General features: G+C 50.8%; 8 protein-coding genes across 8 annotated transcripts; 3 read left to right on the forward strand and 5 right to left on the reverse strand.

The window, feature by feature from the left end:
- Positions 1 to 575: 575 nt before the first annotated feature.
- Positions 576 to 3,587, reverse strand: Z518_07447 (uncharacterized protein; the record flags this gene model as incomplete). Its single annotated transcript, XM_013415576.1, has 1 exon — positions 576 to 3,587. The coding sequence occupies one exon, from the start codon at positions 3,585 to 3,587 to the stop codon at positions 576 to 578; it is 3,012 nt and encodes a 1,003-aa protein (XP_013271030.1).
- A 1,020-nt stretch (positions 3,588 to 4,607) lies between these two features.
- Z518_07448 (uncharacterized protein) lies at positions 4,608 to 7,358 on the reverse strand (the record flags this gene model as incomplete). Its single annotated transcript, XM_013415577.1, has 1 exon — positions 4,608 to 7,358. The coding sequence occupies one exon, from the start codon at positions 7,356 to 7,358 to the stop codon at positions 4,608 to 4,610; it is 2,751 nt and encodes a 916-aa protein (XP_013271031.1).
- Positions 7,359 to 8,349: 991 nt separating this feature from the next.
- Positions 8,350 to 9,135, forward strand: Z518_07449 (uncharacterized protein; the record flags this gene model as incomplete). Its single annotated transcript, XM_013415578.1, has 1 exon — positions 8,350 to 9,135. The coding sequence occupies one exon, from the start codon at positions 8,350 to 8,352 to the stop codon at positions 9,133 to 9,135; it is 786 nt and encodes a 261-aa protein (XP_013271032.1).
- Positions 9,136 to 9,431: 296 nt separating this feature from the next.
- On the reverse strand, positions 9,432 to 10,759 carry Z518_07450 (uncharacterized protein; the record flags this gene model as incomplete). Its single annotated transcript, XM_013415579.1, has 2 exons — positions 9,432 to 10,608; positions 10,659 to 10,759. 2 exons carry the CDS (start codon positions 10,757 to 10,759, stop codon positions 9,432 to 9,434), a joined length of 1,278 nt encoding a protein of 425 aa, XP_013271033.1.
- Positions 10,760 to 12,096: 1,337 nt separating this feature from the next.
- Z518_07451 (hydroxyethylthiazole kinase) lies at positions 12,097 to 13,701 on the forward strand (the record flags this gene model as incomplete). The annotated part of the gene is made up of 1 exon (XM_013415580.1): positions 12,097 to 13,701. One exon carries the CDS (start codon positions 12,097 to 12,099, stop codon positions 13,699 to 13,701), a length of 1,605 nt encoding a protein of 534 aa, XP_013271034.1.
- A 369-nt stretch (positions 13,702 to 14,070) lies between these two features.
- On the reverse strand, positions 14,071 to 15,342 carry Z518_07452 (uncharacterized protein; the record flags this gene model as incomplete). Its single annotated transcript, XM_013415581.1, has 1 exon — positions 14,071 to 15,342. The coding sequence occupies one exon, from the start codon at positions 15,340 to 15,342 to the stop codon at positions 14,071 to 14,073; it is 1,272 nt and encodes a 423-aa protein (XP_013271035.1).
- Positions 15,343 to 15,888: 546 nt separating this feature from the next.
- Positions 15,889 to 16,772, forward strand: Z518_07453 (pyridoxal 5'-phosphate synthase, glutaminase subunit Pdx2; the record flags this gene model as incomplete). Its single annotated transcript, XM_013415582.1, has 2 exons — positions 15,889 to 16,133; positions 16,193 to 16,772. The coding sequence occupies 2 exons, from the start codon at positions 15,889 to 15,891 to the stop codon at positions 16,770 to 16,772; spliced, it is 825 nt and encodes a 274-aa protein (XP_013271036.1).
- An 89-nt stretch (positions 16,773 to 16,861) lies between these two features.
- Z518_07454 (uncharacterized protein) lies at positions 16,862 to 17,567 on the reverse strand (the record flags this gene model as incomplete). Its single annotated transcript, XM_013415583.1, has 4 exons — positions 16,862 to 17,183; positions 17,249 to 17,293; positions 17,345 to 17,454; positions 17,508 to 17,567. 4 exons carry the CDS (start codon positions 17,565 to 17,567, stop codon positions 16,862 to 16,864), a joined length of 537 nt encoding a protein of 178 aa, XP_013271037.1.
- Between the last annotated feature and the right edge of the window lie 184 nt (positions 17,568 to 17,751).

A 17,751-nucleotide genomic window follows, 5' to 3' on the forward strand; every position in this document is an offset into this window, starting at 1 on the left:
ATTTCCGACACGTATGTGTGCCGAGAATGTTGCCATCGTCGTTGTCCTCGCTACAAGACTGACGGTGTATCTGCGACCTCGGAGATGTCGACGCTAGAGGGTTGAGGGATTTCAAACACCGCTTCTAGTTGATTAGAACTTACTTGCTCTCTGGGAATCTCCGGCTATATATCAGCTTTACCTACATCATTGGTTTCGGATCTGGTTTAGGATGTTCTTTCGGACTACTCAAGATTATGAACTGACGAGAGCGTATGTAAATCTTTGAATGAATTTCTCCATTTTTATATCCTACATATCTCCCTCCTTCCCCCCATACATGACTCACATAATCAGTGCTCGCTTTTCATCCAAATCAAAAGCAACTTACTAACCCCCCGAAAAGATATCGCCATGTGTCGAAGACACCTGGACCAAATCCAATCAGCAACCCGGACGTCCAGTATTAGATCGTACAAATCCAGATCTCTGCAGCAGCTCCACCCAACCATCCCTTTTCCCTCCCAAAAACAAAAAGAGAAGCAAGTAAACGTCCTCTTAGACTTTTGTCCGGTTCCAGCGTGCAAATCACTTGCTCACTTACTCTTCCTCTCCGCATCGTCTATAGGCTTCGGATCCTCTGTGCGGTACCACTCGCCATTAAATGCGTTGACAAGCCACTTCGCCAACTTATCATACACGATATGATTAGCGTTGTGGAAGAGGATACTGTGATCGCTATCAGGGAAGAAATGGACATCGTAGTTCTCGATACCCGCAAGGTCAAACTTGTCGAGCAAAGTCAGCGTGTTCTGCATGTGAACATTGTCATCCGCGACGCCATGCATGATGAGGAAACGAACATTCTGCGCGATCGCTGTCACGTTGGTGATGGCCGTGTTGGAGTATCCTTGTGGATTGTGCTGTGGCATGCGCATATAGCGTTCCGTGTAGATGGAGTCATAAAACCGCCAGTCCGTCACGGGGGCCACGGACATGCCGTACTTGAACGTCTCGCCTGCGTCGGTCTCGAGGACTTTGAGCGTCATGAAGCCGCCGTATGACCAACCCCAGATGGCGATGCGCGATGCGTCGACGTACGGTTTCTCCGCCCAGATTTTCGCCGTCGTGATTTGGTCGTGCGCCTCGTACTTGCCAAGTCGGTTGCGAACGATCGTTCGCGCTTTGCGACCGATGAACCCTGTCCCACGCCCATCGACAGTTACTACTATGTAGCCTAGTGAGCTCGTGATGTAGGCTTGGAAATCCACTTGGAAGCGTCGGTTAACCATTTGAGAACCGGGGCCGCCGTACAGGTAGAAGAGCACGGGATATTTCTTCTTCGCATCAAAATGCGGAGGGCGTCGTTCTACAACTTGTAATGTGTATCCGTCGATGGTGACGTTTTGAAAGATTTGGTGTGGAAGTTCGTGTGATGAGGCCATTTGGGCCAAAGCTTTATTGTCTTCCACAACTTGTTCAATCTTCTCGGGATTGGCTGGTGTAGAGACGACTTTCTGATAGGGAATTCCAGGACCGTTGTATGTCAGACTAACAAAGCTACCTCCAGAAGAGAACGAGGAATCCCAGTATGCTGCTTCATCGGTGGGAACGAGGGATTGCATATCGGTTCCGTCGAGCTTCACGCTGTATAAATGCCGTTGAGTCGGCGCTTCTTTGGCTGCGATAAAATAGACCAAATTGCTCACAGGATCAACTGCCGCAGCTCCACCGTCTACCTCCCAGTCTCCCTTTGTAAGCATGATAGGGATTGAGCTGTTTAGCGGAGAGAAGTAAGCCAAATGGTTGCGGTTGTCAGATATGATTGTGTCGACATAGCCATCAATTGGCCGATCATTTCGAGGGTCAGCGGGGATGTACTTTGTTTGTTGGGTCGGCTCTATCCATCCTCCATCCACATCATTGAGATCGACGGTTCTGACGGTTTGACCTGTCTGGGTGATAACATCTACTAGAACCACACGGACGCGGTCACTTTCTCGGTTTGATTCCGACACCAAGGCTTTGCCGTTGTCCGCCCACACGATGTTGAAGATGATTCGGTCATCGTCTGGGAACCCACCAGCAATATCGACGGTGAAAACTTGTTTCTTGGAAATATCGTAGAACAGCATATCCACCACCGGATTGGGAGCTCCGGCTTTGGGGTACTTGATCTGTTTTACTTCCGGGTAGTTCTCGAGACCTTCGATCGGCTTCTTTCCACTTGGTCTCGAAAGGAAATATTGGACAGGGTATTCAGGAACCATGGTTTCATTCGTGCGGAGAAACGCGATATATCGGCCATCCCTTGCCCACCATGCGGCAGAATTGGTGCCCAAGACTTCTTCCTCGTAAGCCCAGTCGGGAATGCCGTAGAAATATTCCGGGCCGCCGTCTTCGGTGATTGTGATGACTTGGGGCGAATCCAGAGATCTCAAATAGAGATTATTATCCCTGGTAAATACCACCGAGTCACTTTTTGGTGACCATTGAGCCAGTTGTATCCTCGAGTCTGGAAATGCGGGGTCCAAGGGCTGAACGTTTTGCGTCTCAACATCCAAAATAAAATAGAGTCCGACGAACGAATGTCGAAAGACCTTTTCTCTCTTCGATAGCAGGAGGACATGCTTCATATCCGGGCTGACCCAAAAGTCATCCGTCAACAGCCGTTGTCCATTGGCATTGAACCAACCACTTTTCACCAATGTTCTGCTTTCGAAAGCGTTCAGCGACGAGGCACGGTTCCGAATGTCTTCTACCATCAGGTAGTCCTTTCCAGGCTGATTTATTTCCAACAATAGACCGTCCTCGCCATTGGGACCAGCAATCCATTCGATCGAGGCATGTTTTGGCTGCCACAGTCCTGCTTGAATTTGCTCGAGCGTGACTTTCTTCCCGGCGCTTTTTATAGGTGTATCATGGTCGTAATCTAACGTAGAAGCATGTTTATAACGTCCACCGGCCAGAAAAACAACTAGAGCCAAGGCCCAGCCAACAACTCCTACAATGGAAATGGTCCATATGGTCCGCCGAAGGCCTTTTGACATGCGCTGTCCACGAATGGTGTAAATTTGGTCCTTGAACGCGGGTAACTCAGGATCGCTATCACCGTCGCGGTAGCGTGAGGGTTTCGGGGGCTCTTTTGCCGAATACCCCGAGTTCAAATTCTCGAGAACTAGGGATGTTGTGGAAGCACTCGTGACACTCTCCTGGGATGGTCTTGGGTAAGGCCCCGCGGATGATGATTCCTCTTCTTTCATTAAGCCTTGTCTCTCCTCTGCCAAACTCTCGCTAATCCTCTGGCCCATGATTGCCGCCGGAGGTCGCCGCCGAGGGGAGGCGTTGAACACGTCGTAGTTGAAAGTGAGGGAAGTTGGCCTCGCATTGGTCGGCTCGGAGTTATCTGTACATGATAGGGGACGAGGAGGGAACTGCGAGACAGCACTATCGACGTCCCTGGGGACTGTGGCCGAGACCCTTTTACGAGGAGATCTCAAGGGACCCTCTTTTGCATGCAGGTCAGTGATGATCTGAGCAGTGGCCGTGGACAATGTGGACGCTGATGTTGACTGCGCCGTTGGAGTTGGAGACGCGGAGGACGCCATGCTGCTTGCTCTCTCATTGGCCAAACTGCGCAACGATGTCAACGGGCCCAATCGCCGCAGTCTTTGCTTCTACGTCCACGCATGTTTTCTATTCTCCCTTCGATCTGTATTGCAGCCCTACCGATGGCCAGTTTGTTCGATTGAAGATGCTCTGTTTGCAGAACATCTGGATGTGGCACCTCAACCCTCGACGCGTTCGTCTGTGTTCCGCAAACGGAATACATACACTCAGCTAGTTCAATCGACCACTCCCTACCGCCATTTCGACGCCTGCATCAATCCGACATCCTGAAGGCCTGCGCGACTCCTCACCCTTCGACTTGCGCCTTGCCAGTGATAAAATTTGAAAATATACCGGAAACAAGACACCGACACACCACGCATATAGCCAGAGAGGAAGTAGCCCGCAATATAAAATCTGTCTCACGAAGTTCAGCTTTCTTCCTCGGCGATTTCACTTTAGGTCCACCGAGCATAACGATAGAAAACTCAAGTAAGAGATATCGGCGTTGACACAGCTAGTATGGGAAGGACCATTACAGCCAAGGAACTCGCGGTTTTTTATATGGTCCGCTACCACATGTCTTCATGTCCTTGTTGATGAAGAATGCTTTGACGAAGACAAGTAAGCTCACTGCGGCAGCGATGACACTGCGGGTCAGAATGGAAAAGCCCCATGGCTACATATCTAGCATATTTCTGACGCTATTATTCATTGGTTCGGCAATGCTCATAAGGCTGCCTTTCTTGATTACTGTCCGCGGCTGTCGCGTTATGTTCAATGTCTCTCTGACCTTCTGCGTCCCGGAATCTCCTTTCTCATTCAAGAGCGTGCCTCCTCGTTCAGGATGCGTTGGATTTGTGGCACACTGTTAGTAAAAAAAACAAATACAAAGACGGGAACCACACTGCAGGCTAAATTTCCATTCGTTTCCACCTCACCCTGCATCATGACTCGAAAGTCATGAATTCCAACTTTTCCGCAGGCTTTCCTCTCCCCTTCCAAATTCTTCTCTTCACTCAACGATGATGACCTTGATGTTCCAAGGTCTTGACGTATCTAACAAATGCCTTCTTGTGCACCATACCCTTGAACTCTCCCTCGTTTAACACGCAAATGTACCTGAGCCCCAATTTCACGAAACACTGGTACACAAGGTCCATGGGCGAATGCATATCCAACGCAACAGGTGCGGGGTCAATGTATGCTGTAAGATCTACTGGATTCAAGCTTGCAGGATCTTCTCCATCGGATTCACGACCGGAATCGTACCCTGTCTCTTCAAACGCGTCCCAGTAACGATTATGCGTATTGTGTGCATGGTTAATAGTGGAGAGGAGACAGAGCGCATTGTCCTCATCTTCGACTCTGTCCAAGGCGAATTCTAGGTCAGGAGCTGGAATAAGACCCACCAGGATTTTGTCTCGAAGGATAGGCAAACCGCCGTCAAACTCGCCAAGGTATTGTAATCGTCGAAGTTTCGCCCGTAGATCACTGGCCTTGACCAATGGAGATATTGTAATATCAATGACTTTGTCTCGTCGAAATCGTGGGGTGATGTCGCCGAGTTCTGAGTCGAAAACTGGACTGCTCTTGTTGTCTAAGAACGGATAAGAATTCATGTCTGTCAATAGGTCGTAAATGCTTAATGGCTCGACAGCATCTGCGGTCCACTTGGCACACAGCACCCCCAGAGAAAAGGGCAACACATGGTCCAGGCTTCCAGTCAGTTCGAATAGGATGACCGCCAGTGTAACCGATAAACGGGTGACACCACACATTGTTGCACCAGCAGCCACCAAGGCGTACACACCAGGAGTGACACAAGCTTCAATATCTCCAGATTTCTGACATTCTCCCCACAAGAAGAAATCGGGAAACTTCAACACGACGTATTGGGTCAGGTGACCAACAATGCGTCCCATCAAGCCGCCAACGACCATAGAAGGCACATAGATGCCCGCGGGCACTTTGATTCCAAACGTGATGATGGTGAGAAATGCTTTGATGACGAAAGCTACACTTAGATAACCAATGACTGGCAGAATCTCGTCCTTCTTGGGGCAAAGTCCATTGTCCGATGGCTCGTGGCAAGGACTTGCCAGTTCGAAGAGGAGTTCTGTAACGGCCAGGCGAGTGTATCGATTCCAGAAGCCGATGAGACCGGTGACGAGTGCGACCAGGAACACTTCGAGCATGGGATAACTTTTGATGATTTTTATTCGACGAAACGTAGTGGCCCAAAATCGGGATGCTTTGATGAAGAGCGCGCCTGCGAGGCCTCCGGCGAAACCGAGAAATGCAAAGTTGAAAAGTTCGAAGAAGCGCCAATCGGTGAAATAACGGACTTCAAACAGCACAATTTTGGATGTGCCGTAGGGGTTCAAGAACTTCAATGATAGTGCCGCGACAATGCAGCAGAAGAACGTTCGAAATAATGTCTTCGGTGGAAAGTAATAGCTGACTTCTTCCAGACTGAAAAGAACTCCTCCCAATGGTGAACCAAATGCCACCGCCACGCCACTCGCAGCACTTGCTGATAGAACTTCCCTTCTTTTACCATCGTTGAGGTTGTATTTGGAGAACAATCTGCAAGCAATATTGCCGACACACGTGGCAATGTGAACGTAGGGGCCTTCTTTGCCCAAGCTCATTCCCGAAGCCGCACTCAAGACGAGGGCGATGGTCTTGATAATGAGTACTCGGAGACCAAGGTATCCGTGGAGAACAAAGCCGCTGAGGATAACTCTGCATTCTGCAACACCGCTTCCAGCGGCCGAGTAGTAGATATTGGGAGGGATCTCGTCCGACGTGAGAGGCCGAACGCTGCCAGGCTTGTCTTCATCCGTCTCTTCGTTGACATCTCTTCTGATGGCGCCCAAATCCTCGTCGAAGGTGGAAGCGATTTGCGACGGAACCACAGTCTTGGAATACAAGGTGAGGAAACAGGACAAGCATGCCAGAGCCACTGATCCGATGATAAAGGCCAGGTAGTCAATCGACGACTCTTTGAGAGGAGATGCACGAACGAGCCCCGACCAGGTCGTCCAACGTTCGCAAGTTCGTTCTCCGGCACAGCAACCGGCTCGACTGAGATACCATGCCCCTCGACAGACGCCTCGTTTGAGATCGAAGATGGATGACTCGGTCACATCGACAAAGTATGCTATACCGGCGATAAGGACACCAATGAGGGCAACGAGAATCCATCCTTGAACAGAATCGAAGAACAGCCAAATACGTCCTCGAACTCCCCTTCTTTTTCTCAACTCCAGGACTCGGTATCCATCAGCAATACTGTCATGGACCCAATCGGTCGAGGTAAACTGATCGTACCACAACCGGTCATCTCTCGAGATAGATCCCATAATTGACTGTTGTAACTTCGGTGTTCTTAGACCAGAGCTCCGCGTCCATATCGGACTCGTCTGTCCAGAAGGTCGGGCACTATGAAATCGACGCCTGTGCAGACTCCCACTGTAGCTATTTACTCTTGAAAGTTGCCGGGACCTTGGTGACTCGGGCATGCTTTCATTGTACCGGCGCGCAGGCTCATGACCTGTTCCCAGAAGGGCACTCGTCTCGGTTGACCCAGGAGTCATGATCAGGGAGGGTGGCAGTCGGGATCTCACTTCGCTCGTGGACAGCGAATTGGTCACTCGGCGTTGAGTCTCTGGGGGGGACGCGGTAGTGGTGGAGGTGTGATAGGAGAAATAATCGACTTCATCATGTTCACTCCGATCTTGAAAGGAGACATAGGACTTCGGCATTGTGATTGTTCAAATCTTGAGGCAAGAGAGACGCCGGAACGAAGGTAGGGCCGGGAACGACGTCTCGTACAGGCAGACGCCGCCATGCGAAGGTCATCAGCTGGCCATGGAACGAGGCGTCAACACGCTCGTGGAGGGGCGTGGAAAGCAAAAGGATCTAGAAGAGACTCTGGATGTTTAGATTGTCAGCAGTGATTCAGAAATGACCGAGACTATATCAGCCGGGCAAGGTCGTCTGCAGGACAGATGAATGGTACGCAAATGGTCCGAAGCGTTGTTGATCAGGTGGAACGGGCTGTGAACCGTTAGTATCCGATATCATCTGACGAGTCAGTGAGCGACGGTCTGGTAGTTCGGTGATTTTGACTTCGGCAACGCGTTCGAGTTGGAGTCGAAGAAGAGGACAAAGCCAGCACCGCAGAACGCTGGAATGATGTCGCCCTATTGTCAGCGATATGAGAATATCGTGGAGGGGCAAAAGGGACGGTCGTATCAAGTCTCAAAGCTACCAGTTCTGGTGGGTTTTGGGCAGGATTTTAGGTCTTCATTGGCTGCTTGGCTTTGGTAATAAGTCGGATGAGTACAGGAGAGTGGGCGAGAATAGGCTGCTGGTGGTGACCTCGGCTGCAACATGTATCTTCAATCAGTCGTAAGGAACGATGAGATGGTTAGCACCAATGACGATGCCGTGCAGAGTCTTGCAGCCGGTGCAGGGATTGATAGGAGCATAACATCTGCAGCACTATGCGATTCGCTCGGTATATGCACCTGGCAGGCATTCACATCTACCAGATGAGAAGGGGTGCTCTTGGGGGGTTTGCCGTCAAACCCTAGGAAGTGACGACGACTTTACGCGGACGGGCAAACAAAACCACACAATGGTAGGCCCCTGCGTTCTCGAGATACAATATATGATAGAATAGCTCCATGTGTTCTCGCACGGTTTCCTCTGCTGTTCTCCTGCTCCCCTTTGCCATTCATACTGTAGACAATGTCTCATTTCCCCGATCTCAATGCGTCTACTCGCTCTGTCGGGTCTTCTCTCAAGACATATCCTCAATTCCTTCTGTTCGGCGACAGCATTACCCAGGGTTCGAGCCATGTCTTTCATTCCTCTCTGTCCGAATGGTATTCCAGGCGACTAGATGTCCTCATCCGTGGATTTAGCGGATATACGGCCCCCGTCGGTTACGACACTCTACTCCAATTCTTCCCCGCGGTGCCTCCGTCCGATGTTGTCCCTCGAATCCGACTGATGACAGTTTTCTTCGGAGCAAACGATGCCTGCCTCGCAGGGACTCCGCAGCACGTCCCCATCGGGGAGTACAAACAGTATCTGAGAAATATAGTCAACTATGAAGGCGTGAAGCTACACCAAACAAACGTGGTCTTGATAGTGCCTGCTCCCGTCGACGAGTGGCAGCTTGCAACAGGCGAAAGAAAGGCCGCCACAACGGCGAAATATGCATCTGCCTGTCGAGAGGTCGGACAAGAATTGAACCTACCCATTCTTGATCTTTGGACAATCTTCATGCTCAAGGCAGGTTGGAAGGAGGGTTCAACAGATGCCCTTATAGGGAGCAAAGCAGCACCACAGAACCAAGTGCTTGGGGAGCTGTTGTCGGACGGGCTACATTTCACGCCTGCGGCATATAGACTGGTGTTCGAGGAGCTGGTCAAGATTATTCAGAATGAGTTGCCCGACCAAGTGCCAGAAAATCTTCCATTTGTTTTTCCGGACTGGAGAACGAAGTTGGGAGCAGAAATGTGGCGTTAGGTGGAACAGAGGGGGAGGGAATAGAGATCATGGGAAAGGACAAACCGATGCAAAAGGTTCATGATTTCGCGACTCTAGATACAGGAAGGACTGGCAAAGACAGGTATAGACTTGGGAGCCTGCGGTAACAATCTATTTTTCTGTCGACCTGTCAGGAAAGGAGTGACCAAAACGCAATTCAAACATGACTGGTGGTGCCGGGAGTGGAGTGTGGACGAGTGGCAGGCAATGCCGAGACTTTCGACCTGAAGATGGAAAAGATGATGCCCAAGAGGTCCGGAATGAGAGAACCAAGTCTATCCTTCTTCACTCTCGTCGTCGCTTTCAGCCTCTTCCAGCCATTGCAAGAACTTTTCGGCAGCTTTGCGAACCTTTCGGCTGGTGCTCAGGTCGACATATTTCTTGCTGGCTTTTTGACCCCAAGCTTTGGCAACCTCCTCGCTGACAAGATCATTTTGGTAATAGCCCATGAGAATGGCGGGGACTTGAGGGATGAGCTGGGGATGATCGTTTCCAACGAAACGCTCAGTGCCACCAAGGAAGGCTTTCTGGTGTTTTTCGGACTCGCCAATCATGGTCTTGAGCATGCTGGCCCGGGCTGGGATCTGTTTGACAATGTTCTCGTCGAAGATGGTCTGAGCCAACACCGTGAGCGTCTTGTGTTTAGATTCGATGCCCAATTCTTTGGCCTTCTTATAGATATCGACATCGTCGACCTTGCTGATACCGCCCTTGGCTTTGGTTTCATCGATAATCCAGGTTCCGAGCTGGTCGTAGACATTGGCGGCGCCATTCTCCTCGCCATCCTCGTCATCATCAAAGGCGAGAGATCGCTTGAGGTCGGACGGAAGTTCTTTGGCACGAGCGGCGACGGCTTCAGCGGAAGTATCGACAGCCCATTCCTCATCCTTGATTTCTCCATTGGTCTTGTTTTCAATCACCTTGGCATCGGCATTGATCTGTTTGGTAAACTCGTCGTCGCTGCCGGCCGCAATTTCCACGTCACCATCCTCCGCATCTCCTTTATCGGAATTGGATTCATGAGGACTGCCGCCATTCATAGATCCATTCTCCTGGCTCTCGGCCTTGGCCCTGTCACGTCGAGACATCTTCTCCTTTTTGACCTTCTTTCCACCCTTTGGCTCATTCTTGAGAATAAATCCGCTCAGTTTGTGGCGCAAGTCGACTTGGGTTCGTTGACCACATGCTTTGCAGTCCAACAAGATGCGTCCATCCTTGATATTGATTTCGGTCTCGGGGTTCTTGCACGCTTTGCAGAGAACAAACTTGGAGATGAAGCCGTCCAAGGAATCTTGCAGTTTGGATGCTTCATGGGCCCCGTTGATGATCCAGCGGTCGTCCTTCGGATTGGTGTTCGTTTGAGCACCAAGTTCGAACCCGAAGTATTTGATGACATAGGCTGGCGGACGGGCCAGGGAAGCCGAGACGCTGGGAAGGTTGGCGACAACGGTTCTATCGGAATGGTTAGCGTGCACATAAACAGATGGGTTCATGTGCTTTACTTGATTCCGTTGCCTTTTCCTTCAATCTTGGACTGCAATCGCTCCATCTTGTAGCGATAGAAGGGATCGGTAACATCCCGACGAATGTTGATCGTAGCCATTTTGAGGGATAGTTATTCAACTGGGATGAATTTGGAGAGAATGAACCAAGGTCTTGATATCTTAGACGGTAGCAGAGAACAACGGCGTGTGAACGATTCTTTCAGAGAGGCCAGACATGCGTGGATATCACCACTGGGTTGCGAGATATAACATGAAGGATTGCCGCGGGAAGTCGTATCAACCATAAGATGATCTCGCAGGACTACAAGGATCTTTGCGGGCCGGAAATATGTCCAGCTTTTGCTTGGTTTTGGTTTTGGAAGAGTGAAAGACTGCCCGATACATGAACAATCGAGGCTGCACTGGATTCGAGGACTTGGGATTTCGGTAGGGTTGTGTGAGGATGGGAAACAGAGGACCTGTCGCGTTGGAAGGTTGAAGCAGTGGAACAGCAGTCAATAGGTTCTGTCGTTGTGATGAAGATGATGAGAATGCCTGATGGAACAGGGGAATTCTCGTTTTGTTTGTTGGCTTTGGAAGTGATGATGAGAGGAAGAAAAAGATCCAGAGGGAGGCAAAAGACAAAAAGGCGAACCGGATTTTGAGTTTGGTTTGGTGCCTGGCAACCTGCGCTAATTAGCTTGCAATTTGTCAGTGGAGGCCGGACAAAGCAGTGAGTTGGCTGTGGTGGTTGACTGGGCTCCCTCTCAGGATTGCCGGGTGGAGGAAAAAGAAAAAAAATTAATTGAGTTCACTCTTAATGAGCGAGAGCGAGAGCGAAAAGGCCGAGGTGATGGTCGTGAGTGTAGCAATGTTAGAATGAGAAATGAATGTATTCGCCGAGTCTCTTGCGTCCTCTCTGATTCTGTGTCCTCTTTGCTTTTGATTTCGTGCCCTGGAGTCGAAGCGGAAGGGCACCTACTCGCAGCTCCAACCGTTTGCATCTCACTCCTGTCAGCTGGTGGTTGAGAGTAAAGATTCGTTTCGGTCACGACCTGAATGTGATTATTTCACTATCTTCCCAATCGGTAGGTCCATTGGCCACTTCAGAGTGATGCTAACCCGAATTCCTTGCATTCAAAGGCCCAGTGTCTTGTTTCCCTTCCGTACGTCCAAGCTTTGCTTGTCTCAGCAAATTCGTCGATGACACAATCAGGCTTGGTCGTGGATTTTTATTTTTCTCGAACGGATTCATTCCTCGGCGCCCATGTTGCGAACGGAAATCTTCTTTGCGTGTTTCAATCCGTACTACTTTTTCAAAGAATCGTTGATTCATCTTTCTCGAAGAGAACAAATAAAATAGGAGGATTCAGCTCTGACACAGATTCTGAAATGATTGGCAAGCAGCCTTTCCGTTTATCATTCTGTTCATAAGCCCGACAAAACCAGTCCAACAATGTTACCGGCTTCAACGTCCATACCCCCGATAGATTGGTCCTTGTACCTCGTCACCGACTCTACACCTGCAATCCTCGGGGGGAAAGACCTGGTCCAGGTCGTTGACCAGGCTATCCAAGGCGGAGTTAGCATAGTCCAATATCGAGACAAACATGCCGATACCAGGCTAATGATTGATGTTGCCACCAAACTTCACAATGTGACTCAAAAAAACAACATCCCTCTCTTGATCAATGATCGGCTTGATGTATGTATGGCCGTGGGGGCCGAAGGTGTTCACATTGGCCAAGATGACATGGATTGTGCCCAGGCCAGAAAAATTCTGGGACCTGATGCGATCATAGGAGTTACAGCCTCGTCAGTGGACGAAGCTGCGAAAGCCATCCAAGACGGTGCCAATTATCTGGGAATTGGCACGACCTTCGCCACCCCAACAAAGACCGACACAAAATCAATTATTGGCACTCGGGGCCTTCGGCAAATTCTGTCTTCTTGCTCAACAGGAACAGAGAAATCGGTTCCTTGTGTGGCAATCGGAAGTATAAACGCTTCCAACGTCCAGCGAGTGTTGCATCAATCTGCATATGGTTCCAACCGACTCAATGGTGTTGCCGTTGTGAGTGCCATCATGGCATCCACTGATCCTCAATCATCGGCCAGGACATTGCTCGACTTAATCAAGTCGACCCCCGAGACATATTACACCGCCGTTCCGCCAAGCGAGACGCCTGTTACCGACCTGGAAAGCCTGAAGGTTCAAATTCCCAGCATCATCAAATCACATTTTTCATCCTCGGTGATCTGTCACAATATGACGAACACGGTCGTTCAGAACTTTGTCGCGAATGTTTGTCTGGCTTCTGGCTCGTCACCCATCATGTCCGAGAACGGCGCAGAAGCCTCTGACTTGGCTCAACTCGGCGGCACCCTTGTGATCAACATGGGCACTGCAACGGCAGACAAGGTCAACGCCTTCATTGCCGGAATGAAAGCATATAATGCGGCCGGGGCGCCCATTGTGTTCGACCCTGTTGGTGGTGGCGCAACGGCTTTCCGTCGGGATACTGTGAAAAAGCTCCTCTCCTCAGGCTTCTTCAGTGTTATCAAAGGAAACGAAGGCGAAATCGGCTCTGTAGCTGGCACGTCCACCACGCAGCAAAGGGGTGTAGAGTCGGGCCCCTCCGTCTCCTCGGCAGATGAAAAAGCTCAACTCGTCCAAACCCTTGCACAGCGCGAAAATTGCGTCGTTCTCATGACGGGCAAGACGGACTATCTTTCCGACGGGGCGCGCACCGTGACAATTAGCAATGGGTCGCCTCTGCTCGGGAAAATCACAGGTTCGGGCTGTGCTTTAGGGGCTGTGGTGGCCAGCTACCTCGCTTTGCACCGAGAAGATAAGCTTCTCGCTGCACTGTCGGGAGTTCTACACTTTGAGATTGCAGCCGAGCGTGCAGAGGCCAGAGCTGATTGTAGAGGGCCCGGCAGTTTCATTCCGGCGTTTTTGGACGAGTTGTATTTGCTCGGTGAGGAAATCAAGAAGGACGAATTGAGTCCTAAGGACTTTGCGGCGCTTACCAAGGTCGAGCTCATCATGGCTGCTTGACGCTTGATGTCGAAAGAGCGGATTAGGTGCGGGGGAAAGGCTGGTGCGAAGAATTCTGAATCAAGGGCCAAACGGGACGTTCGTCTGATAGGAAAGTTTTCTCAATAGAAAGCTAGATAGCGAGTCAAGCAAATACAAAACAAGCCCGGAATATAATGTTTGTCAAGCAAATTTGTAGTCCAATCTCAGCTATGTCTATATTTGTCGTGCGCCATGTATCCCCTGCCTCCTGCTTCCGTCTTGGACTTCAAGACAGGCTGAACTGTCTCGAGCATATCATCACTTGGTGTTACAAGTTGTATTTTATATCCTATTCACCGTAGGCGACATCTGTCGAATAGAGTTTCGCTCATCACGATCGCTTATGGTTCATCCCAAACACCGACATCTTCCCTCTGCACACGGCCGTACATCTTTCTCGATGTCGAGTTTCAGCCACCGCCTGCGTGATGTGCTTTCTCCGACCGTCGAGGAAGAGTCAGGCTCGGCTTCTCGCACGCCCCGCATGGCCGTCGCAACCATGAAATCCGCGTCGTACGCGACCAGCTCGATGTCCACATCCTCAACTTTCCGGCCACGGAGCAGTGTTGTCATTCTCTTCTCCGCCTTGGACGGCGGTGACCATTTTTCTATTTCAGTTTCGGGACTCACAACACTGAAGCCAGAACTGGAGTTGTTTTTGTGATTGTGCGTGTGCGTGTGATTGGCATGCTGGGCTGGCACCGGCGGCGCCACGACATCAAGGAACTCCAACTCCCGTAACCAACTGGCCAGCAGACCTTCGCCGACCATTTTGATATAGGCTTCCTTGAGACCCCAGTACGCGTAGAAGCGGCGGAGCTTAAGCTGTATGATCTTCGCCTCGCGGTCACGCTGGACGCTGTTAACGTGGTCTGTCGGCGAGTCGTCGCCATCGCTGCCGGGCCCGTCACCTTCCTCCCTCTCGACGACGGGGACGTGGATCGGCGCCACGCGCATATTCCGCCGTTCACGGTCCGAGAACATCTCCGCAAAAATGTCTACCCATTCGTCGAACTTGGCTTGGGTCGTCAGATCTTTAGGCGTGCGCTTGTCTTCGTTCGTGCAGGCAATGTCGACGCCAAGCCTAATCAGTTCCGACGGCAGGCTCAGTGTATGGTGGCCTGTTAGATCCATATGGTCGAGCGATTCGGGAAGGTTAGGCGCGAGAGAGTCAGCGTGTGAATTGGGCAGCTGTGGCGTGGGAGTACTGCAACCGATGATGGCGACGAGGCCGGCTTGATGGGAGACATTGAATTCCAGTCCTTTTATCTTCTGCTTTCCGCCAGGATAGCTCTCGTCTTGGCCTTCCCAGTCCTCCGGCGGTTCCCAGAACGGCCGTCGATGGGGATGTGGAGTTCGTGAGATGTGCACTTCGGACCAGGGAATCTTCGCCCGGCGGTGGATGAAGTAATATTTCAACAGTGCGCTGGCTAGGGACATAAATCTGTCGGCGGGGCGGATGAAGCGAGTGACGGCTTCTTGGTCGGAGAACTGCAGGGTCGAGAGTAAAGGGAGCGAATGTCGTGATTTTGGATTGGAAGGGGACGGGACGAGCGGTCGGGTATCGATGTAATAGCGGTCTATAGTGGTCATGTATTGCGAGCGAGGCGGAGATGCCATCTCGAAAGCGAACAAGGAGGAATTCGGGATCAGAAATGCTCTCTTCGGCCTCCCCAGGGGCTTTTTAATTAATTAGTTGCCTCTGAAAGATGTAAAGTGAGTGTTTGTCATGTCCACCCTCAGACAATGGACCGGCTCATGCGTGGTGAGGAGATATGATCAAACGTCAAACTTGATCGAGGGCTCCATAGCACTGTCAAGATTGCATTATAGGCAGATCTGAAGATCTTCAGCCCCTCGAATGAGGTATTTGATAAGACAAACAACGAGAGACGGCGTGGCTTAATTTAGAACGCCGAAGGCTGATGGGTCGAGGTCCGAGTTCCACAAGGCTGACGGGGCTGAATGCCTCTAGGCATCTGGTCGTTGATTTGACCGGAGAGCATCAACTGGCAACTCGGTGTTGGATGGCACTGCTTCTTCCAATCATCAGCAGCCTTCGCAGGCGGTGGCAGAATTTTTTGGGAATTTCCCAAACCACGTTCAGATATATCAGGGTCCCGAATTAAATCTCCATTTCACGTCCCTCCCATATATGTTGTGTCAATGACAATCACCGTCGGCGTGCTGGCCTTGCAAGGCGCTTTCCTTGAACATTTGGTTCTACTCAAAAAGGCAGCCAATTACCTGCACAGTCAGGACATTACTACATCGTTTGAATTTACAGAGGTCAGGAACGTGAGTCAGTTGGCTGCGTGCGATGCGTTGATTATTCCTGGTGGCGAGAGCACAACCATCTCCCTTGTCGCCGCTGAGTCTGGCTTGCTGGAACCACTGAGGGAGTTTGTCAAGTATGTGAACCCTATCTCGTTCTGATCCTGCCATCGAACATTCCCTAACATTGTCTCAGAGTCGATCGCAAACCGACTTGGGGAACATGTGCAGGGCTGATTCTCCTCGCCGAAGCGGCGAATGCCACCAAGAAAGGTGGTCAAGACTTGATTGGTGGTTTGGACGTTCGAGTCAATCGCAATCATTTCGGAAGACAAGTCGAAAGTTTCCAGGCTGACCTGGATCTGCCATTTTTAAAATCCGAGGGCTCACTTTCCAACCACCCTTTTCCAGGAGTTTTCATTCGCGCCCCGGTTGTCGAAAAGATCCTCCCCCATGTCGAAGGCGTGCAGAGAGGAGAGCAACAAATTGCCGGAACGGTTGTTGCGCCCTCCAAGCTTGCCAAAAACGATCAAGTGAGAATGGCGATGAGCTCTCATGTCGACATCATGGGCACACTACCTGGTCGGCTGAAGAAGGCTTCTGCAATGGGCGTTGAAGTGCCTGCTGGGGAGGAAGTCGGCGATATCATTGCTGTCCAGCAAGGCAATGTCTTTGGGACCAGCTTCCACCCCGAGTTGACCTCTGATATACGAATACACGTTTGGTGGTTGAGGCAGGTCCTTGATGTGGTCGGAAATGGAACTAGAGCTCGGTGAAGAAGGCTGTCGCGCGAGGCATAACAATGCTCAGATGATGCTTGGGGTTCGGGCTGACGGCGGTTGGACATTTTGCACCGTCGGGCTGATCATCTCCCAATTCCGTATTCTTCCTCTTCCCTTCTTCTCTCTGCGTCGATTGCACGACCGTAGCCTCCTCTTCCGGGATCAAATTCGTCCCGGTATTCATCTCTGACCTGTCCGCCTGATTTGCCGCGACCATATTGTCTTCCTTCTTGGAATCCAGCATCGAGATCGGTCCGGATGACACGTTCATCGAGCTTCGTTCCGCCGATATATTTCATACAATCAAGCGCTTCTTGATGTGTATAATATTCGACGAAGCAAAACCCGCAAGGGGTCTTCTGGAACCGATCCAAGCCCATGATCAGTCGTTTGATTTCACCACACCTAGGATTCATTAATCGAGAGGCCAGAAGGAAGGGAGGGGGGGGGGGAGGGGGTCTGGGGTGTACTTTGAGAACAGCTCGTGAATTTGTTCTTCCGTGGTGTAAAATGATCTGTAAAACAGTCAGCTCAAGCCGTCTCGAGGCGTCGGTGGGAAGGCGCACAAGTTGCCCACATAGAGAGTAGTGGCATCTTTCAGAAGATCTACCTCGTCTGCTTTGTTGTCGGCTCCGTCGCGATCCTCTGGTTGATCTCGTCCGTACTTGCGCTTCTTCTGTCGTCGAATATTAGCATGGTTCGATCGGTCAACGCCAATGATGAGCAGACTCTTGCGGAATAATAGGTGCTGGGCTTGTCCAGCCTTTCAATGGTAGAGCCGGTCTGCATCGTGGATGTCAATGTGGAATGTTTGCGGTGAAGATGAAAGGAGCGAGGGTGGTGGTAGAAATGATGAAAAGCGGGCGCGTCACCAAAAAACGCGATTCTCAGAAGCCCAGCCAACTACCAACGTCAACTTTGGTGGCAACTCAGCAACTCAACGCCCCAATCCACCGCCCGTCGAGCTCATTGA

This window comes from Rhinocladiella mackenziei (assembly GCF_000835555.1).
Source record: "Rhinocladiella mackenziei CBS 650.93 unplaced genomic scaffold supercont1.5, whole genome shotgun sequence".
NCBI lineage: Eukaryota > Fungi > Ascomycota > Eurotiomycetes > Chaetothyriales > Herpotrichiellaceae > Rhinocladiella > Rhinocladiella mackenziei.